Consider the following 24,009-nt stretch of genomic DNA (forward strand, 5'->3'; position numbering starts at 1 on the left):
CTATTTTGCTTATCTCTTTCTCTTTTGTTTATTCTACTGCTGTGCCGTACCGGCTGCTGTGGCACCACACTTCCCGTAGGAGATCAATAAAGCAAAAAGAGTCTTATCTTACCTTCGGGTACAGAACTGGGTAGAATCGATCCACATTCACCTCCTCACAAACAAGCTGGGGGAAGAGGAGGGGAGAGAAGGGTGACGTTACAGCGATGGAGAGAGGACGTGCGGGGAAGCTGCAGGGGTGTGGATGTCCCCTCTTACCTTGGCCATCTGAACCACGTTGGGGAACTCGGTCAGGCAGGAGATGGGGATGACGTCGTGGTGGGTTTTGAACTTGGTCCTGAAAACAGAATCGAATGTTATTCCATCTATGATTCTCGTGTTTTCTTTGGGACTCCTCTGACAATAAGATTGGACTTCAAACCCAGGTTCACACATAGACCCTGTTATCCACACAGAGCCACATAACAACACCAAATGTTTTTTGTCCTTCTAAAGGTTAATGGAAACGCGCTGATGTCGCACTCTTTTGAGACCAGCCACATTCACGCTTTTATTGTAATAAGCAAATAAAAAGCTTATTTCACCTCCCAAATGACCCCGGACCCGCATGTGATGCTACCTCTCATCAATCTCTTTCCAGCTAAACGTGGGCTGGCTCACGGGATCCAGGCACTAGCCTCACACCCCATTAGCTACGCTCAATACATAACAATAAACACAGGGGTGGAGGTTGCGCACCACCCTCTTTCCAGGCCATCTGTGAAGCGTGAGTTTCATAACGGAACAGGATGTAGTAAGGTACATACTACATCCTGTATTGACCAGACCCAACCCAACTCCAAGCTGTGCTTCTCTCTGCATTTTGTCCCTTAACAACCGACAATGACGGTATTGTAAACCACAACAAATAGCAAAGTACAGATTTTAGTCCATTGCTCTTTCTATTTCACAATTATCATGTGAGCGGAGAAGGGAGCAGTAACCCGCTGGCAGGCTAACCACAGACACCTACCCACTCTATTACATCTATCAACAAGGTGGCAAAACGGCTATTAAAATCTAGAGTGCAGCCGGTAGGGTACTAACATTTTATTCACAGGCTACATGAGGCATCGAGGAGAGGCATCTCTCTCTCTCTCTCTCTCTCTCTCTCTCTCTCTCTCTCTCTCTCTCTCTCTCTCTCTCTCTCTCTCTCTCTCTCGGGAGGTTGAAACAGGGGGAACATGGGTGGGCATGAATGTGTGTAGGGAGAACACACAGGAATATTGCTTAAAGTACCTCTCGCCCTGTGATAGAGATCACACACACACACACACACACACACACACACACACACACACACACACACACACACACACACACACACACACACACACACACACACACACACACACACACACACACACACCCACCCACCCTGTTCACAGACACACGATTAACCAGCAGCCCGTTCGTCAGCTGCGGTCATATATGTGAACAATGGAGACGCCTCTGAAGGGCTGTTAGTCTGCCACTACAGAGGTGATAGAGCGAGAGAGAGAGAGAGAGAGAGAGAGAGAGAGAGAGAGAGAGAGAGAGAGAGAGAGAGAGAGAGAGAGAGAGAGAGAGAGAGAGAGAGAGAGAGAGAGAGAGAGAGAGAGAGAGAGAGAGAGAGACAAGACAAATAAGCGGGAGGGTTATGCAGACAAAGATAACTGAGAGTAGCGCCCAACCTGAGCATCAGCCTCAGGTGCTCCTGGTCCCCGATGACGTCATACTTCAGGGAGAACACCAGCTGTCCCAGGACGGCGTCCATGGTGTAGTAGTTAAAGTGTTCCTGGGGAGACAGGACACAGATGGACCTTCACTCATCAAGGTCCCCACAAGATCTAGTCTTGCTGGCCTCACAAGGCCTACATTTTGAGGACGCTGTGGTACACACGATATATTACAGTGTCCTTTCCTAAGTGATTGGTCTACTGTGTTAGTCTGCAGCTTGCTGTGCCGCACGTAGACCACACCCTACTGCCTTTACACTGTTGTTTAGCCATCTTCATGAATGCCTAGAGCCTAGTTTGCTCACATGAGATACAACTGATATCGGATCCGTCTACTGTCCCCACGTAGTCAACAGTCTAGAGACCTACTGTTCCCGTTTCTTGTACCAGCCTACTCTCTCCATATTATTAGTTACAGTAATTATCATACAGTATCTTTTTTGTGTATACTATGGGCATAGCACTTTGTTTTTATTGCACCAAGCAGTAAATAAAGTCCCATTCATTGAATGAGCGACTGTAGTGTTGTTCTACCCGGGTGGAGCCAGGCTTCCCCTCACCTTGCCCATGAACTGTTTCCTGTAGGTCTTAGCCAGGCTGTTGGTCTCCAGCTTGATGTTGGACCCCCCTGCCCCGGCGCCACCCGCCCCGGTGGGGGTGGCAGGCAGGGGCTGCTCTGTGTCCGGGGGGATCCGGGGCTCGTGATTGGTCCCCTCGATCCAGTAGCCCCCAAACTGGGGCAGCAGGATAAGGGGGAAGGGGCTCGTACGACCCAGGACCTGTCCACGACCCCGGGAACAAGAAGATGGGAAAGATCAGATCGAATAATAGCACAATACATACTCTTGTTTACATTGTCAGCTACTTATCCTCATCCTCTCAAGTCTGACGGTGAATAGTATTTATATCGACCGTTAATATGGTTAATATCGATCATATGAGATCTACCTCCACTGACATCCTCTCTGTCCTGCTGCTGCTGCGGCAGATTACCTCCTGAAGGATCACTCCTCCTAGACCTCCGACAATTGATCCTGTGCTAACATCTCATTTGACTTGGAAATCCAAAAGTCTAGGGAGGAGGAACGCCGTGTCACTGCAGCTGTCCGGTCGTCCAGAGAGCCAGGATGCTGACGCCTGACGCAGTCACCCAGTGTTAAGAGGAACCGACTTTAAAACTTGTTTAGCGAGTGCATAACTGGACCTTGTAGTTCACGTCTATTTCCCTTTTCCTGACAATGCTGCTGCTGCCGTTAAACTGAACAATTGTTCCGTGTACGTGTGCCATGCGAGTTGGTCTGAGAGTGTGCACCTCATGGACACTGGGGTATGGTATGTAGTCCTCCTCCGTCTGTGGAAACAGTCAACAAATCAACAAATCAACAAATAAATAAAAAACAAAAGGACTCACCATGTTAGCAATCGACACCATGGTTCAAGACACCATGTGCCTTACAGAGAAAATCAGGACAAGGGGCAAGCTGGTCATGCAGTTAACAAGACTTGCAGTCCGCTTCTGAGCTTGTCATCGGTAACACACAGCACAGGGGTCCGTGGGTAGCCAACAAGGAGGCCGGACCTGACAGATGCTGGTGGGAAGCTATGGCCACTTGCCCTCGCTGTTTAATGCGACTACAGGGAGCCTGATGGGTGAGAACTAGCCGTCCGTGCAAAAATACGTTGCATCGCGCAAAGTTCATAAACTCAAACATTGAGTGAGATGATGAAGTCGCACTGAAATTAATCATTGTGTTGTTTTGGAACTACCGTGCCTAAAGCCATCTGAATCATTAGCATTTTGGTCAATTATTCCATGAATTTTAATATTCATGGGAATTGAATGTGGTGTTAATGCCATCATAATGCATCACCCATGCCAGTAACCGAAGGCTATTCAAATGGGTCCTTTCAACGCTGGAAACAACACATGGTAGAAGCCCTACTCACACCTGGTGACCAGTGCACCTGGATAGCGACTATCCGCACACACACACAAATGTAGGTGTGAATCCACCCAATCTGGACTAGCAAGAGAATCTCATTCTGATCGCACCTGAACAAAGACAATAGCGTCTGTTCCTTTGGAGGTTTTAAGAACCCCAATCCCTGCTGAAGGGTTTCCGTTTGCTCGCTGTTAGAATCAGTTTGAAGAGCCTTCATTGGTCAATGGAGGACGGGATGTGTGAGGAGTAAGAAGTGGTTCAGGTCCTGTTGAGTTCCCCCGTTCAGCCGGCTAGCCTCCTGAAGCCTGCCTGACAGCAGATAAGGCTGGGCTCTAAGACGGGACCGTTTCACAGCTCATGACCGGGGCTGTGGGTCCACAGGAAGATAGAGGGGAGGAGGGGGACATCAGAACTCACTTTGAGGGGGGGAGGGAGGGTGCAGCGTTGCTCGTCCATCCTGCTAGCCTGTGGTGAGAGAGCGGGAACGAGAGAGAGAGAGAGAAGAAAGAGGTGGAAGTCTGAGAGACAGCTTAATCTACACATGAACACACAGGTTTGTGCTAGGGTTTGGCGGTCGGTGAATAAACCTCTCCTGCCGTGACACTGAGTGATATGAAGTCATAAATAACAATTTGAAGCAACAAACAGCTTTAAGTAGACGGAATACACAAGGAAGATGAATGCTTTTGTAAATATTTAGGCATGAGGGAATTAAGAAAGCAGGTAATGAATATGAACGACGAATGAGTGAGTGAGTGAGTGAGTGTACGTGAGTGTGTGCGTTTGTGTGTCGTGCGTTAGAATAAGAGTTAGAAGAGGCTAGAGCAGAACAGGATGTGGTTGGCAATAGGAAAGGTGTCAAACGGCCTTGAGTTTATTTTTAAAAGCCAACAGGGCTAACTAGGGGTTTCTAAACGGTTATTAAAAAGGTAATATCGGCTGACAAGCAACAAAGTCGTGATTGATCCCCTTGCATGAGGCACCATAAACAAAAACAAACACAAAAGCCAATTGGGACACTGGAACACTGGAAGTGTGTTTATGTGCTCACCTATTATATATTACTCCAAAGATTAATAAAAGTAAGGTCACACACTTACACACTTAAAAATTAGTGATTATGGCGCTAAGAGAAATCCCAGTCGAGGTTGGTCTCTTGCATACTAAAACCTCATCTCCTCGTCTCTCCATGTTCAACCCAATGTTAGGTTAATTGAGTCCCCATATGTTTACCATCCCCCTTTCATCTGCCTCCAGCCCACAAACAAGCTCGCTTTGAACTCATCGTGAAGGGAAGGCGATGGACTCACCATCCCCCGTCCTTAATAATTACATGTATATTCAAATAAGTGTATATTTGGAAATATCGGCTTGGTTCTGATTGGTTCTGATGGTGCCTGGAGAGAAATTGGGGTTCATTTTTTATGGTCTGATCACTTTCCATTTTCACCCCCGGAAAATTGAAACTGCTTCCTGAAATTAAATTCACAGTGAATATATTTGCCATGCCGCTTTTGCCACTGCAGTTCGACAACATCAAATAAATTCAGCACAAATGTGTTTGACGTTGTAAAATAAAGCACCAAGGATCCACCCATCCCTCTTTTATACAGAGCAACACATGTTGTGATGACTGGCCAGGGGACCTTGGAAAGCAAATGGTGCATGGAACCAGCAACTCAATAGAGTCTTATCAGAGTAAACAGCTATAGTCTCCTATAGCTCATAACATCCATTATGGCTCCTCTCCATTCAGGGGCAAGGGGCTGCCGAGCACACAAGTCGGGTGACCCTGCATTGATCAGCTGTTGATTACGGTGAAAAGGCTCCTTTCACGTGTTTCTCTTCGAAAAGGATCACTTAGTTTGGTTCAAAAGCAAGTCCTCATTTTCAACACTCTCAACACCTACTGCAGCAAAGTGAATACCCATTCCCTTTTCATGGATAAAGATGTTTTGTCAGGTCGTCAGACCAAAAATAATCATGCTACATCGGCCATGGCCGATGTAGCATGATTATTTTTGGACCGGACAAAACAAGCTCTTTGCTGGGCAAACACCTTTGTACAGTTTGTTTCAGATGTGACGACACATTACTAAAGCAGTTCTCGAAAGTCAAATCCATAATGTGGAGGTATGAACTCAATCTCCAACATGTATGTAACTAGAAACTAGAAAAATAATTTAATCTGTGAAATTAAAACAAAAGGCTGTGCGGCGTCAGACGTTAAGATAGCGATTACAGAAAAAATAAATAAAATAACGGTTGTAGAAATAAAAACGGAAAATACAATACATAAAAAAGCAGTTAAATTGAAAGAACACAGCGAAGCAACAGAGAGACTGAACGCTGAGAGAGACGGTGTGTGAGGCAGCAGTGGTCGGAGGGAGGTTGGCTGCGTAGCGGGCGGGGGGGGGGGCAGGGGGGGCACGCTAGGCACAGGGCAGGGGACGTCACAACTTACGCTACCTGCATCCTCTCGATCATTGCAAACAGGTCCGTGGTCTGGGGAGAGGGGAGAGACCACACATCCAACAAGGAGAGGGCTTCGTTTGTTTGTCTGATAGCAATGCTCTTCATTTATACATCAGCACTGTATCAATATGGTGACATGTAGGGCCTTACAGCCTTACATTAAACCACACACACACACGCACACACGCACAGCACCCACATCCTCACATACACATTTGCACCCACAAACGAACACGCAATCGCAGACAAACAAGCACATGCACACACACACACACACACACACACACACACACACACACACACACACACACACACACACACACACACACACACACACACACACACACACACACACACACACACACACACACACACACACACACACACACAAGCTCACAACCGCACAAACACACAACCGAAGAGACATGTTTGAACCCACACACGAATACACACTCAGAGACAAACAAGCACGCGCAAACACACACGCAGACACACACACGCAGACACACACACACACACACACACACACACACACACACACACACACACACACACACACACACACACACACACACACACACACACACACACACACACACACACACACACACACACACACACACAAGCAGCGCTATAACGTTGTGTAACCAGACAACCTGGCACACATCCAAGGCACTGGGAGATTGAGCCGGTAAACGGTCCGGTTTAGTGATGAGAGTATGGTGGTAGAGAACTAGGCACTATAGACAGATTCTAACATAGACTCTAATGACCACTCTCTGAGGCAAGACACAATGTCGCAATCAATGAGGCGACAGTCAATACAACCTTTATAGGCAATTTCCCTTAATGGAGTCCCATAAACTCGGGAGGCAGAAAGACCACACCTGCTACTCCACCTACCTAACAACATGTATTTAACCTCCACTTTTCTACCCGTCTCCCTTAGCGTACTTCACGTCTCCTCCCACCCGTTTCTTGCACCCGTTTCTACGTGCCCAGGAGAGGGATTCATAAATACAGATCAACGCAAAGGTGACCGCGCAGAGCTCAATGTGAAAAAAAACACTTCCCCCCGAGCACTCCATCCACCCATGAGCTAACCACATCCGCCTCCCTCAATATGTATAAACTAACCTGACTGTAGGCTGGTGTCTAAGGGGTGGTCGGTGTGAACTTTCAATAGTGTGACATATAAAGGAAACGTCCCCCATTGCCTGGATCCACCCTACAGCCTTATCTCTGCAGATTAATTCCCTCTCTCTGACTCCAAGCACATTCAGCTTATTTAAAGGTAAAGCTGCCATGGGTCAACCTTTACCTTTTAAACAAGTCTCTCTCTTCACGGTCTCTTTTATTAATTGAGAGAGAAAACTGGCTTGCAGGCATTGTTATCATTATTAATGTGAAACGTGTGGGCTAAAAGTAACATCTTTTTTTTGCTAAGAAGTTCTTTACTAAAGTTATAAACCTTACTACGCAGCCATTTAGGGTCACACTTTCAGATACTCATGACAACACACCCAACAACAAGATCTCCGTGGGAACAACTACCTTGTAGATGCATGACTGAAACACACATGTGTTGGCCAAGAAGGCCGATTTTGTAATCGATAGCGTCCGGCTCAACCCGTCCGACAGGATGAAGTCTATTGAGCAGTTATTACTAGAACAGAATGTGTGAAATCCCCAAACCACAGCCGTAATCACTGAAACTGTCAGCTTCACATGAGCCGTTTTATTTGCAGAGCAGAGACTACACCCATGCACTCCTTTCCTTACTGCGAGGGGATGGCCAACGATACAGTGCACTTGCACCATGCTGGGTTCACCAGAGGTTGATAGGATTATATTTCTTTTATGATGTTTTTTGGGGGGGATTATAGTAAAGTATTATATATTGTAAAGTAGTATAGAATAGTACGGTACAATGCAGTATGCTAAATACCTCATCAATAAATATTACTCAATTCTGAGGTCTAACAAGCTCACAATGCTTTATTGGTCTTGTTAATCCAAGTACAAAGTGCCATTGTAAATGCTTTGTGATTACTGCAATTGATCATTACACAATGTGTTTTATTTCGCCATATGTCACTTGGGTCATGTATCATTGTGTCTTGCTGGGTTTACCATAAATGGATAGGATTTACATTGTATTCTGTCTTTTTTTTATTATAGTATAGTTTTATATATTTAGTATATGATACTAGGGTACAATGCAGTATGCTTTGCAAAATACTACATCCATAAATACTACTCATTTCTGAGGTCTAACAAGCTCACAATGTTTTATTGGTCTTGTTAATGTAAGAGTACAAAGGTGTCATTGTAAATGCTTTGTGATTAATGCAAATGACCATTTCACAAAGCGTTTTATTTTGCCACACGTCACTTGTGTTATGAGATTCTGTGGCATGACGTTGGTGATAATGCAAAGACAATGTTCCCATATGACCCATGGAGCACAAATACATGCAAAACACATGCAAAACAAATGCAAACCCCTGCAATGTGTGTCTCCTGCAAATGCATAGAGACTCACACACACACAATAGGTTATGCATATATGCTTACTCATCCACAGTCACACATGCATGCATGCATTCACACATGCACATGAACACACATACACACCCACACCCACTAACAAACAGACACATGCTTGAACAGAAATACAATCAGTAACAAACATCAGACCTCTTGCCTTACATTTTAAACACATTGTTTAAAATGAGGACACAGGGTTAGACACACACACACTCACACACACACACACACACACACACACACGCTCATGAACACACCTGATCATGCAAGAATAAATAGGAAGCCTCATAGCCCATCATTATCTGCGCAAAAAACTCAGGTACAGTCACTTTTGTTGTGACGTACGTCCAGTCACAAATAAATATTTGACTTTCCAATGTTGGGATTACCGCCTCACACAACATTTAATACTATACCATTTATCCCACTTTGTCTGTTTGTATAGGTACAGGTTTGAGTGTGAGCGTGTGTGTGATGAAGGAGTACGTGTGTATGTTATGGTTGAAGAATCCTCGTAGAGTTAATAAGTAACAGATTCCAGGTAGCACTGAGTGTGCCTCACCTTTGAGCATCGAGACCTCTCCTATAACAAATCCCATAAAATACATAAAATAAAACGCCGCTTTGCTCACAATCTGATCCGAATCAATGTCTAATCAACGAGCCAATCATCTATCGCTCGGGTTCGTCTGACAAATCAGGCGCTCAACAACAACGCTCAAACCCATTCACACATCCACCACGCTGCCCACGGTGCAGCCGGGCATTCACAGAAAAAGTATTCTCCTCTGAATCAACGCGGTGGTGCAATACTCACGTCGCTGACACACCGTCGCTTGGCGTACACGGCCCGGGCCTCGGTCCGACACGGCCCGTCAAACGACAGCGTTTTAGCCGCCTTGAGGTGGCTCATCGTTCCCCGTGCACAGACGCCCGTGAGGCGTTCAAGACCACGGAGCGGAGAAGGGGGGGGGGGGGGGGGACCACAGCGGCGTGCGTGAGAGACAGAGGCGTGATCTACACCACCAGCCAACACTAGGTGCGTACTGTTAACTCGGAGGAAAGCAAAAGTAAAGAGGCATAGATTGAAGGCTGCGCATTAGAGTGCAAATCACCCCCGCCCTCCCCCCCGTGAGACATCAGAACATAATACCATGAAGCGAAGAACGTCCCTCCGCCTTCCATCCTTCCTCTTTACACACAAACGGACAGGCACACATGTGTGGTGCACACACACACACACATTGGAACGCACACACAGACACATGGACGCAAACACGCACACACACACACACACACACAAACACGCAAGCACACACACACACACGCACGGACGCACGCGCACATGTTAAACACAAAGCCAGATGAACACAGCACACACAGCCATAAAGTCGTTCACACTTGGACTCATGGATACAGGAAGGGAAGTTTTCCCGTGTGGGGAACTACACATCTTTCTACTTTCAAAACCATGCACATATGTGTGCCCGTGCGCGCACGCACACGCACACGCACACGCACACACACACACACACACCATAACGTTTGTTAGTTCCCTTTTTATAATCACATTGAGCCAAAATATTCCCTTCCTCTTCCTTGAGTGAGCCACATTTCTCAATCTACTGGCAAACACTCAAAAAACTGTATCAGACTTTCACGACCTCCTCAGAAACTGAGGAATAAAAACCAAAACAAGTCACCAGAATAACAAGGAAGCTTGTTGCTAGCAGGCTGCTTGCAACATTGGAACATTACATTTATAAACCCTTTATAGTCCATTAAATAAAGGGTTACTGTAGTCTTTACACTAACAACATTGTATAATGATTGTAATGTTCACACTTGTTGTGTCCACTATTTACATTTGAGATCGACCGGATCAGACCCAACCTATGCGTCAACCAGGCCTTTTACAGCCCCAATAGTAAACGAACCCCACCAATGCTAAACCAACACTGACGACACTAAACAAACACTATTAACACTAAAGCAATGGAGTATCCCATTGGAGGATAAAGGCAAGACATTGTAATTAGTGGGTGTCGGCCGTCATACTGGTCCTGTTTGCTTTAGTTTTCCAAGGAACTGAGCCAAACAGCTATAGGGCCCAGGTCATTTAGTGGCAGACAATGGACATTGGTGAGGAAGTACAGTATTTAATACAAATAGAAGGTACATCCTCATTGTTCATCAAAGCCAACTAATCAGGGTGTCAAATTAACTCACATTTCTACCTGTGAGTGCATTACCCCTTTAAGTGATTGCAACTGTAGCATGAGACACTGATCCTTTATAAGTATATGTGTTTATACTAAATGTATCTGTACATTTAACATATGGATTTCTAAAATGTTGCTGGTGCTCCTGGTGTGTGTGTGTGTGTGTGTGTGTGTGTGTGTGTGTGTGTGTGTGTGTGTGTGTGTGTGTGTGTGTGTGTGTGTGTGTGTGTGTGTGTGTGTGTGTGTGTGTGTGTGTGTGTGTGTGTGTGTACACTACAGCCGGCACCCATCTTTAATTATTTCTGGTTCAATCAGGAATCCTGCTTCTTCAGGACTTTTGCATAGCTGCTTCTTTGAAGGTCCCATGGCATGAAAATTTCACTTTCTGAGGTTTTACTAACATTAATATGACTTCCCCTAGCCTGCCTATGGTCCCAAAGTAGCTATAATTTGCGTTAGGTGTAAAACGGGCGCTAGGTATCCTGCTCTGCCTTTGAAAGAACAAAGCTCAGACACGCCGATTTGGAATTTTCCCCATATGACGCCATACAGGGACATTAACTCCCCTTTATCTGTTTTGCCCGCCAAGAGAATTTGGCCTGCCAATGAGACAATGAGCTACGACCGTGCGAGCGCCACATGTGTGTGTGTGTGTGTGTCTGTGAATACACACACTGTAACGCAAGTGTTGTACACTTCTTTGTTATCTGGATGTCCGTTCTGATGTTGGTGTTATGGTGCATAACACTTCGGGTTCTCTGACGTCTCTGGTATTTCCAAAACGAGACTCGTAGTGGGGGTTATCTCAGCCATGGTTGAGAGGGAATTGCGGGAAAGGAACTTTGGCTTTGACTCCGTGAAGTACATGAACCGCGACATGGAGGAGATAAGGATTGTTGACCGCGATTGTCTCCCGCCGGAGCCCCGCTGCCCGCTGCCGAGGCACCACCGCCTCAGCCGCCGAACCCGACGCAGGCGTTAGAGATTCATAATATCATCTGGAGGTGCACACAGCTTTTGGCCATTATAATATATATTATATGATATAAAAAGACCCACTCAATGAAGAAATACTAAGTGGAAGGTTATTTGGGGAAACTCAGATTCTACAATGACTGACCCAGGTAGCATTCTCCACCTTGCGCTCCTCACGAAGAAACAAGGATGTTACCGCTGGATAGAAAAGGATTTTGTAATTGGAAAAGTCAGCGGAGGACGTCACGCCTCAATTATTTGTGGGGGGAAAATAAGGGCCATTTGAGTGAGTCACCAGCCGGCTGAAAACAGCGCTGGTGAAATGTGTTATCACCGAGTCTGGAGGAGATAGGATGATGGATCTGTCATCCACATCAAACACTGGCGGGCCCACCACCGCGGGGCCAAACATGGCGACAACCACCAGAATTACCCCGGCAAGATCTGCGGATCTTCTCTTTGGGAGGAGAGCTGATGCCGTATTGGAGCACGGGAAAAAGTTGAAAGGCGCGAGAGTAGGAAGGGGAGAAGACAGGAGGTCACTGAGGACCAAAAAGAACGATTCACAAAGAGAACCAAAGCAGATTGTCTGTCTGTCTGTCTGTCTCTCTCTCTCTCTCTCTCATAAATCTATATATATGAAGCTATATATATGAAGGCTGCGTGTTGCCCACCATATGGCCAATTTCTCGATACATAAATGTGCTATCCATATATAAATCTGTTATCAGCTGCAGTGCTTTTTAAAAAGCCGCCTCTCTCTCTCTCTCTCTCTCTCTCTCTCTCTCTCTCTCTCTCTCTCTCTCTCTCTCTCTCTCTCTCTCTCTCTCTCTCTCTCTCTCTCTCTCTCTCTCTCTGTGTGTGTGTGTGTGTCAGGTCTGTTCCCGTCATCACACTGCATCAAGCACTGACCTACTTCTCTCTTCCCCAGCAAAAACACAACACCGCCAGGTTCCAGGCTCAGGTTCAGAGACAAGGGACCAGAGACGTCGCCCCGAGTCCTGTCCTCAGGACGTAAGGGGATGGGGGGGGGGGGGGGTGAGAGGAGTTGAGAGGAGAGGATGGGTGATGGGAGGTGAGAGGAGGTGACGGAGGTGAGAGAAGGTGAGAGGAGTTGACGGAGGTGAGAGGAGGTGAGTGGGGTGAGAGAAGGTGACGGGGGTGACGGAGGTGAGAGGAGGTGGGTGGGGTGAGAGAAGGTGACGGAGGTTAGAGAAGGTGAGAGGAGGGGATGGGTTATGGGAGGTGAGAGAAGGTGAGAGGAGTTGACGGAGGTGAGAGGAGGTGAGTGGGGTGAGAGAAGGTGACGGAGGTGAGAGGAGGTGAGTGGGGTGAGAGAAGGTGACGGAGGTGACGGAGGTGAGAGGAGGTGAGTGGGGTGAGAGAAGGTGACGGAGGTGAGAGGAGGTGAGTGGGGTGAGAGAAGGTGACGGGGGTGACGGAGGTGAGAGGAGGTGAGTGGGGTGAGAGAAGGTGACGGAGGTGAGAGGAGGTGAGAGGAGGTGAGAGGAGGTGAGAGGAGGTGACGGAGGTGAGAGGAGGTGGGTGGGGTGAGAGAAGGTGACGGGGGTGACGGAGGTGAGAGGAGGGGAGTGGGGTTAGAGGAGGTGACAGGGTGACGGAGGTGAGAGGAGGGGAGTGGGGGGAGTGGGGTGACGGGAGGTGAGAGGAGGTGAGAGGAGGTGATGGGAGGTGACGGGAGGTGAGAGGAGGTGATGGGAGGTGAGAGGAGGTGAGAGGAGGTGATGGGAGGTGAGAGGAGGTGATGGGAGGTGACGGGAGGTGAGAGGAGGTGAGAGGAGGTGAGAGGAGGTGATGGGAGGTGAGAGGAGGTGAGAGGAGGTGATGGGAGGTGAGAGGAGGTGATGGGAGGTGAGTGGAGGTGAGAGGAGGTGAGAGGAGGTGATGGGAGGTGAGTGGAGGTGAGAGGAGGTGAGAGGAGGTGATGGGAGGTGACGGGAGGTGAGAGGAGGTGAGAGGAGGTGATGGGAGGTGAGAGGAGGTGAGAGGAGGTGATGGGAGGTGAGAGGAGGTGAGAGGAGGTGATGGGAGGTGAGAGGAGGTGAGAGGAGGTGATGGGAGGTGAGAGGAGGTGAGAGGAGGTGAGAGGAGGTGATGGGAGGTGAGAGGAGGTGAGAGGAGGTGAGTGGGGTGGAGCTGAAGAGAGGGGGGGATTATAGTCATTACCAGTGGTATCGGGTGAAACCAGTCCTCTGTGATGAGAAGACCTTTCAGAAACTAGTTTACAACAGCAACATGTGACCCATACTGCCAGTAGTTTGAGGAAGTATTGATTCAAAATGTGGTGAGTCAGCCTTTAATGTTTATGCAGCTAAACATTGGAACCAACTGCCAGAAGAAATTAAAAATGCTCCCACAACTTCTATTTTTAAATCAAAACTAAAGATTAAGCTCTTCAGTGATGCATACTATTAACATTTCTAATTTCCCTTCTCTTTTTTTTTTTTATTCTTATCGATTTATATTTTAATGTCGGATTCATATCTGAAATGTTCTTACTGAAGTTTAGTTTTTTTCATTCCTTTTTATCTTTTTCTCCCTTTATTTTTTTTATAGCACATGTGTGATTTTGCGCTATACAAATAAAATTATCGGCAGCACCAAAAATAATGCATCATATTAATCACAAATATAAGCCATAACAGAGGTAATTAAGCGAAATTCCCATTCACATGAAAACATTTCGCCGGTAAACATGTTTGATTTATGCATGAAAGGACCTTTCCAGAAGCATAATATTGTCCGCACGGCAGCAGAGTGTATACTGGCCAGGACCGAGCATCGAACTGGGAATGGATAGGCCCTCTTTCACTCAACAATAAGGGCTATTGAAATGCACACCTCACAATAATGGATAATGGTTCCATACAACAATGCGGCATAAACCGCTTAATCAACCGCTGGGATTCAGGATACGTTGGAAGGGTTGCCCTTGGCCCTCCCGATGGGCTGATTACCGAGACTTCTCCCAGGTGAGGGAAACAGTGGGCTGGAATGGCCAATCACAACGACTGCCTGCTGCTCCGACGGCCAGATTGGGTCCGCCACAGAATGCTTTCAAACAATGGACTGGAAATACACCAGTTGTATACAACAGTTGGTGGGTGGATGTGGATGTGTTTGATTTAAAGGACTGCTTTAATTTATTTCATGCATGGTCTTGAATAATATCATCACATAATGTATGCAGATTTATGGATGCTTCTTCCATACAGAGTCTTTCAGTTAATGTGTTCATGGATGTTATATTTGTGCCCTGTTGATCTGCTATCGTGGCCTGGTTACAGTGGGAAAGGACATTTGGAATCACAAATGGATGTTAGATGAAAGATGATACAAAAGCATGAGTAACCATGTGGCAGTCTGACAGTGCCATCAGGCGTGAAGGCAACCGTGTCCATTTTCGCTCTTCAGAACCACATGCATCGGTGAGAACATAACCAGCATCAGATCCCGACTAAGGTGCAATATGCTAAGCCGACTCCAAATCTCTTGCGCGTCATCATGTACATTATTCTAAAATCCTCCAGATCCTCTCCATGTTCTATTCAAACACACTTGGCAGAACAATATTGAAAGTAGGAAAAATAAAACAGCTGGTAGTTGCCAGGGTTATGGAAGTATAAAGCTCTGTCTTTGCCTCGAGCAACACAGAAGGCATGTTTAATTCAGTTTAGATATTGGAGAACAGCAGGTAAAAAAAGGTCATTTTGGTTACGCCTACGATTATTTCCCTATATCTGAAACACTTTCAAAGAGAGGCAGAATGTTTTGCAGTCAATGATGGTCAATACATCTACATTTTATACAACGGGGGGCCTAAATCCAGCGATCTGATTGGTTCCTAACTGTTGTATAATGAGCGTATACATAACTGCTATGACGCCCGATCATTTTGTGAAAGTTTGCATATCACTCCGCGCCTGGAAGTAGAAACAGCTACAAAGTAAAACATGGAGACTAACGAAAGCTTAGGCACACGGCGAGTGAACTGCTCCATAGGATAAATTGCCGGCGAACCTCTCTATCGGAGCCTTCTCTCAGAGGGACGCTAAAGTGTGTTGCATAGCGTCCGTCGTGTATTTTGAAGGCAGCCAGGAGGGACTACTTTTTTGTATTCTTTAATAAAACGGCTACTTTGACTTTCTTGGTTTCTTTTAAATGTAGTGTGTCTATGACTTTCGTTTTGCCATGATAGTAACCGTTGTATAAAAGCAATAGATCACGACAGGCTGTGGTGTGTGCTCATTATACCACTGTTAAGGGGGGTTGTTCGGCCCCGACGCGCAGCGGAGGGCCGGCGACCCCCTTCACAGTGGTATAATGAGCACATACCACTGACTGAAGTGAACCCTTGCTTAAATATACTACACAAGGGTAGATATTTAATGCTGATATTTAGTTTTTTACAGTTTTGGCATTAGCTATTTTCTATGAGGTCAAATAACTTAGACTGTAGTTCGCTATAACCCTAATAAGTACATAAAATGTTCAGGTTTATAAAAGCATGTTATTTTTTGTAATAAAGTTTTCATGCTTGGGATCCGATGGGATCTTGATCATCTCTTTATAAAATCCTACATCCGAATGCACACCGAAGACCCTGGGAGACCACGCGTACTCACAGGTGGAAATGAATGTGTTGCACTACTATACAATATGCAGTGTATATGAGCCTCACCAGGAAGTTAGGATCGGGTGGCTTCCTGGAGACGCGACAACACCCCCGCCCCCATTCTTCCCCATCTCCCCCCTTCTCCCCCATCCCCCCCCAAGGTGGCTTTACATCACTCTCATGAACAAGACGTGTTCCACAGCCCCCTATGTGTCACAATGATAACAAGCTGTCTCCATCGCTACGCTACACGCTCAGACGCGCAGGTGCGACACCTGGTGCTGCCGCAGGGCAAAGATGTGTGTGTGTGTGTGTGTGTGTGTGTGTGTGTGTGTGTGTGTGTGTGTGTCTCAGGTGTGGATGAGGTGTGTGTGTGTGTGTGTGCGCCTGTGCATATCAGGGCTATGTCTGCGTGTGTGTGTGTGTGTGTGTGTGTGTGTGTGTGTGTGTGTGTGTGTGTGTGTGTGTGTGTGTGTGTGTGTGTGTGTGTGTGTGTGTGTGTGTGTGTGTGTGTGTGTGTGTGTGTGTGTGTGTGTGTGTGTGTGTGTGTGTGTCTCCAGCGATGGAGGGCCAGTGCCAGGCTGTCAGGAGATGCCAGATGATGACAGACTACCAGCCACCGCTACGGCTGCGGCCACTAGGGACACCTTTATTCTGTGAACAGGGTAGATGGGGTGAGCGAGATGATTAGCCAAGCAGACAGAGCGGGGAGACAAAGAGACAGATAGGCCAACGGGATGCCCAAGGAGAGCAGAGATAGATGTAGGAGGTTTCGGTATTTGGGTGGAGGTACATCACAAGAGAATGTTTTCATACTCGTACCAATTTATGCCGCCTGATCGTATCGACTAGGCAGAGTCTCAAGTCTTTTCCTGTGTCGCTTGAGAATGAGACGTTGTTGACGAAGGTTGCTCGGTACAGACAAGCTTTTGTCCAAGAATTAACACCTTTAGAAATAATTCAAAAAAGTGGGATTTGCAAAAAAAATCCCCGGTGAACCTTTGAGGGAGTCCCGACGATTTTTAAAAGCTCAAGAAAATCGGAAGGAGATTGTTGAGCTCAATTTGTTGCGAGGGGCGGATTGGAGCAATCAGTAAGTTCTTGTTCTATTGATCTCGAGTTTTCAGAAGGCTCAGATGTTAGGTCTCTAAAGACAAGATTGGTGCTCAGCTCATGGAAACAGACAAAGATGAAATTGGCCGTGCTCTTTTCCTTTTCTTTTACCTTTGGGATTGACAGAGGCGAAGACGGAGGGCCAAAACACGCCGGAGAGGGCTCTACTCGGTCAGAGAGGCGTGGAATCCTTCCATCTTGTTTCCTATGAGACAGAGAGAGCGAGAGAGCGAGAGAGAGAGAGAGAGAGAGAGAGAGAGAGAGAGAGAGTTAGAGAGACATTCATGTATATTTCTATTATGAGAGTTAAAGAGAGGGGGATAGAGACATGCAGAAATAAAGAGGGGGAGGAAGGGGGGGGACAGAAAAAGGAGAGATAATTAATAGAGCTAATAATTAAAGAGCGCTTTCGTGTTAGAGAAGGAATTAGCGATAACAGAGATAAAGAGCGATAGACAACAAGAATGTGTTTCGTCCTAACCAACTGCGAGAGTGTGGTTGCTAAAACGCTAATGTCAGCGCCAACGTCAACACTAACGTCACAGCTAACGTCAACGCTAACGTCAGGGCTAACTTCAGCGCTATCGTCAACGCTAGCGTCACCGCTGCGTTAACGTCGTAAAGAGTCGTCCAGCTTGGCGGAAAAACACCGCCCAATCTGGCAACAGTGCCTGTACGTCCTCCTGCGCTCAGGGCCGGCGCTAGCCATTTGGGTGCCCTAAGCACAAATGCATTGTGGTGCCCCCCAAAAATGGACATCAATTCAGTAATTGTTAGTACGTTTCTCTTTATTTCCAAAATAACTTCAACATGTAATGTTGGCAAATAAATAAGAGAAATTAAAATCTTGATAAAAGACTACACTAATTGTGCATTAACAATAGCAGCAAAAATTTAAATAAATAAAATACTACAGTCCCTACAGAGGGACACGTCTGCATTACCTGGCTGAAAAATTAGCAATCAGGTCATCATATGACAGAGATTCGGTTTTCAGAATATTGAAGATACAAGTGTGTTGATTTGTTAAATGGTTTGAACGAAGGTTAACGTTTAAAATTAACCAAGTTACGATGTCTGAAGTAGTTGAAGTGTCAGAGAAGGCTTGCATTGTAATAAAGAAAGCCGAAAAAGCTTAATAGTTAAAAAGTTGAGAGAGTTGAAAAACGCAGAGAGATAACCAACATGTCGTTAAAGAGCTGGACAGTTTGATAGTTGAATGATTTCTGTAGCTGAAAGTATGCAGGAGCAGATAACTGCACAAAAAACAGTCAAACGGAATAAAGAAAATGTATGAAGAACAGTAGATGTGCTTGCAGTAGCAGTAGCACACTAATAAGGGGAGAGCAGAGGGAGTAAGAAAGAGAATTGCAGAGAGAAAGGATTGAGAGAGATATAGAGAGAGAGAAAGAGATTAAGAGTCGAGGTATAGTGATGTAGGTAAAAGACTGAAACACATTATCACAAAGTTTACTAGGGTTATAAAGAATCCCAGTGACCCCTCAGCTGGTCACCTTACAGGACATGATGATAGCGACCACAGGCCAGTGTCCGGCCTTCATTGCACTACACTGTAAAAAATACTAATCCACGCCCAACTCCTTCCATGTCTTCTTCTTCCCTAAAATTCCCTGCAGGACAGACAGCTGAACCACACCACCAGAAGAGCAGAGAGGAGAAGGAGTAGCAGGAGGAGGAGTAGAAGCAGGAGGAGGAGTGAGTGTCCCGGTTCACTTCCCCTGCCTACTCTCTCCTAACAACAGCTCTTTACAAAATACGAAGCCAAGCTTGCAAATCTGCTGCGGAGAACCGTTTATTCTGTTAAATAAGCAAAATATTTTGTATGCGCACTGAGCCACCGATATTCCCGGTCACCTGTTACGACATACCCTCTCTCTCGGCGTTCCTGTGTATGCAACCCTAACTAGGAATAGGGTAAGTCAGAAAGGTCAATCATGTTATTAGGGAACTACCAAAGCGTATTCAGGGTGTAGCCGTGGTTCTCCCAACACAACAAAACGTAGACATGTATCCCATGGCCACCGGGGCCAAAGGAGCTGGCCCTTGGGCTTGGGGCTCTCTAGTCTAGACCCATGCAATAGTACATGTATAGTGCACCAGCATGATGACCATGCAGGTTTCCATCCACAGCTGGTCAGTCTTAGTGGTACTGGTCCCTCTGTGTAGGGCCCTGTCATGCCTTCGTTTTTCTCAGGTTTTGGACTCATTTCAGAATGGCAGACATTCTATTTGAGTTTGTACTTTTCCTCCCTGGCTTTTATGTCTAGTCGCAGAGAGAGTCTTTTTAAAAAGTGGTGCGCGGACACACCCGCGGGACAGAATAAAGCATTTAAATCGTAAAGTAATAAAATCTCATTAAAATCGTGTATGCAGAGCAGAATCTCGGCAGCTCTCCTCTGAGACGTCTCCGGACGTTGTCCAGACAGACACGGAGTCCCCTGTTGCCTTTTACTCTACTGCTGCAGGAGCAGTAGCTTAAGGTCTAGGGGGTGAATCTAAAATCAATTTGATTGAACATCTAACTGATAATATTTCAATTAGGGACCCAAGGACAAAATGGGATCTGCATCAGGGACCCAGGGCCACTGAAAGCACCAAACAGCTTAGCTAATTGGAAGGAAAATTTCCCATAGTCTGATGGGTTGGTCATACCTTACGGCTCACCCCCGATGCCATCAGTACCGTGGCCAGATGATGAGGCCAGGCGAAGGGAGTGTCACCCGGACTCATGGCCTGGCCAGGTGTTAAGGTCAGGATGTCACAATGGCTGGCATCCGCCCTTTGTCCGTGCCCCAAATGTTGGAATCCCAAACTAAACTCTGAACTCTCAAATATATCCAAAAATAATGTACAGATTTACTTCTTGATCAACTCATAATTCAGTGCCATGCGGGAGTTTCATTTTCTAAACACATGTTGTTTTCTAAAGTAGTCACGATGCATTTAGAAACACAATACACACTAGAATAGACTATGAACAATCTATTGCAAGCAAACAACTTTACCTATGCCTTCTGAAAGGTCCACAAACTTTATAATTAAGCTGAGAGCTTATCTCGTACCTCCAAGGAGAAGGGCTTAAGATGATGTCGGCTCTTTGTCCATCTGAAGGACTTGTGGCCGCTGAATACAGATCAGCATCAATAAGAGGCAGGTGATGGCCCGTCACGCTGCTCTACGATGTTTACAGACCGGGACAGACTGGCATCCAGCTCTGTCCTTCCCCGATGTCTAATTAGAAGGTCAGGAGGCCGGGACGCACCATCGACTAGAGTCATGGACATTCACGTCACGTTGTATGGAGAACGCATTGTAAGATATTTGTTGTTGTTGATATTAGAGTACAGCACTGGTCCGCCTCTGCGGAACGCACCACTGGTGGTGGGCAGCTAGCGGGAAGGTTGTTAACTGTTGCTGACTTACACAACCACCGCTATGACCGCGTTGAACCTGCCGGTGAAACACGTAGAAGACTGCTCTGTTTGGCAGACATGTTCATCCATATTCACAAAGAACCAGAACCTTTTTTTCACATCTACTGAATTAACAATATGAGGAGATGACTCATTGTGGCCAGTATCCAGGAAAGAGAACCAAAGATAGGAGCTTTGTTGATTTTGAAATGATTCGATTTTGAACACATTAAAAGCCTTTGCTAAATATGAAACTTTACTCAGAACACTTACACCAGAACGGTGTCATGCATGCAGCAAAACAGCACAACAGCATATCATCCATTTGAATAAATGCTTGGGAACTGGTTTCTATAATATTGATGTAAACTGAGAGTTGAATCAAATGTTGAGTCCACGAAACGAAACAACAAAAAAACCCAGAACACGATACTTTGCCCCCCGGAGGCAACATCACAGTGTAAACCTTTAATCCATGAAGCGTTGAGCATAGACCTTGACAGATTTCTCGGGCTCTGGGAGATGTCTGCGGGCAATGGAGGGACTCAGATGTCATGAAACTTGTGACTCATTCGTGCTGGACAGCCTCTGACAGGGAAGTCCTCAGACAGCGCCACCAAATCTAGTTACACTCCCCCACTTTGTCTCCGCAACTGGGGCCCTGGGACCAAACTCATTTAGCGTATAAAATCTTTGGCTGGATGCTCCACGATGCAAGACCATATTTGGGAGACCGAATAAGTCATGTCTAAGCTCCACCTATCCGACATATGTATGCGAATAAACCATTGGAAATGATAAAGACCAATTGAGATTGGTTATTATTTTCTTTGCGTTATTCTCTTGGTAAAAGTCTAAAATAAAAGATGATCATTTGCTTTTCAGACATAGCTAATCGGATGAGGAAATATTTAGCATAGCCTTGACTGAGCCTCTTTACAACCATGATAATGTCTTTCATTAATCACAAAGCCAGTGGGAATTTTGTATCTGCCATAGGTGCGGTGAGTGGTTAGGTGTAGGTCTCTGGTGTAAAAATGTTAAATATAAAAAATGTGTGAAACCTTGAGTAGATGTAGCAGAGCTGCATCTGCAGCACCAAGCCTCTTAACGCGAGGAGACCCTGCATGCTACCCCTGTCACACAGCAGCCTTGATGGGCGTCCTTCATAAATGTAATTGTTGCCCCTTGCTGTTGTGTTGAAGCTTTGTGTCCAGGAATCTTTTTTAATGCATTTTTAAGAAGCTGAAGGCGAAGAGGAAGGAGGAGAAAAATCTACCTAAAGCTCAATTTTCCATCGGAAGGAATGGTACCGTTGACATTTTCCTTATGCATACAGGGACTGTATAAAGACTGTAATTACTAGAGTAACAAGGAAATGAAGCTTGACCTGCAGTGGTTGCATGATTAATTCAGAATGAAAAAGTTCTGGTTGTTCCCACTGGAGTATCTTTTAGCCGATACTCCATCTAATTAATAATAATATTATAAACACAGATGGCCCCTTGCCTACACAATTAATTTAGCACACTTTCCTCCAAAGCGACTTCAGATACATGTCAAACAGAGCAGGTAGGTACATTATGTCCCACACTTCATGCACTATATGCTGATATAGTGATATTATACATGTATTCCCACGCTGCCTGCCAGAGCCAAGCTGTGAATTCAGAGTGTCAATGTATCTCTGCACCGGGGGCCTTACAACGACACCAGTAGTTAGATTATCTCTACTCTGATGAATACAATCAGACTGCGGACATTGGGATTCAAACCCAGTATCTTTTGTCTGGGATTCAGTCTTAACCTTGGCAACATCTTGCCCAATATCTTTCCCCACATGTTCCATCGCCATATTTGGTTGATAACAATGCGATGCTACACAGCCCTGATAACTCCTCCACCGGTTCTACATGTCCACACAGAGAAGCACATGTGCAAGAGTACACACACACACACACACACACACACACACACACACACACACACACACACACACACACACACACACACACACACACACACACACACACACACACACACACACACACACACACCCTCAAACCTCAGCTCTGCAAGTCGACCTATCATGGAGGGGCAGCTAATCTTATCGAGTATGGAAACCAACACAGCAAAGGAACTCACACACTCTCTGTTCGTCACTCACACAACCTGTGCGAGAGTGAGAGAGAGACTAGTAGAGAGATGTAAGAACATAAGTAAAGAATATGTCCAAGGTCTGCACAAGCGTAGGATCAAGAGATCAGCCTGGCAAAGATTTGCTGCTAAAGCTAGAAGCCAAACTCAGGCAGTAACCACACACACACACACACACACACACACACACACACACACACACACACACACACACACACACACACACACACACACACACACACACACACACACACACACACACACACACACACACACACACCTTTCACTTTCCCACTCACTCTAAACCCCTTCCCCACACTTTTACAATCCATGTTTTGTTGCTATCCCTCTCTGCAGATCTCTCCATCACCCTGCCAGTTGGCAGAACCACATCTTGTGTTTCTAACGGCCAGCCATCGTTTTACTTACCTCTCGCTCTTTCTCTTTGTCCGTTTGTGTGCTGTAGCTCCTCTCTCGTCCCCGACCCCCCCGGAGTGGCTCTGCCTAGAACAAACTACAACCGCTATGTTCCGTCTCGCTGCCTCTGTGTTGTCTCTCCGGTCCGCGCGCCTGACTCGCTCTTGCTCGCTCTACACCTGCTGTAGAACCTCAGCCCAGCTCCTGTCAGAGGATGCTGGGAAGCTCTCTCTCTCTCTCTTTTCCTCTATTCCTGATACTCTCACTCTCCCTCCCTCCCACTCTCTCTTTCCCTGACTCCTCTCTCCCTCTCTCTCTCTGGTTCTCTCC

At 46.2% G+C, this 24,009-nt stretch overlaps 1 protein-coding gene across 1 annotated transcript in view; it reads right to left on the bottom strand.

Annotated features, from left to right (window-relative positions):
• Positions 1-9,824, bottom strand: part of rap1gapb (RAP1 GTPase activating protein b) — a 29,505-nt gene extending 19,681 nt beyond the window's left edge. Inside the window, exons 1-8 of the mRNA XM_056605661.1 lie at positions 9,543-9,824; positions 6,170-6,205; positions 4,118-4,165; positions 3,070-3,108; positions 2,318-2,536; positions 1,713-1,816; positions 259-337; positions 113-166 (exon numbers count right to left, since the gene is read on the bottom strand). Coding sequence (XP_056461636.1) covers positions 113-166; positions 259-337; positions 1,713-1,816; positions 2,318-2,536; positions 3,070-3,108; positions 4,118-4,165; positions 6,170-6,205; positions 9,543-9,638 — 675 coding nt within the window. The 5' untranslated portion in view covers positions 9,639-9,824. The remainder of the gene's footprint in view (positions 1-112; positions 167-258; positions 338-1,712; positions 1,817-2,317; positions 2,537-3,069; positions 3,109-4,117; positions 4,166-6,169; positions 6,206-9,542) is intronic.
• Positions 9,825-24,009: the final 14,185 nt, after the last annotated feature.

The sequence above is a fragment of the Gadus chalcogrammus genome, chromosome 13 (assembly GCF_026213295.1).
Source record: "Gadus chalcogrammus isolate NIFS_2021 chromosome 13, NIFS_Gcha_1.0, whole genome shotgun sequence".
Lineage (NCBI taxonomy): Eukaryota > Metazoa > Chordata > Actinopteri > Gadiformes > Gadidae > Gadus > Gadus chalcogrammus.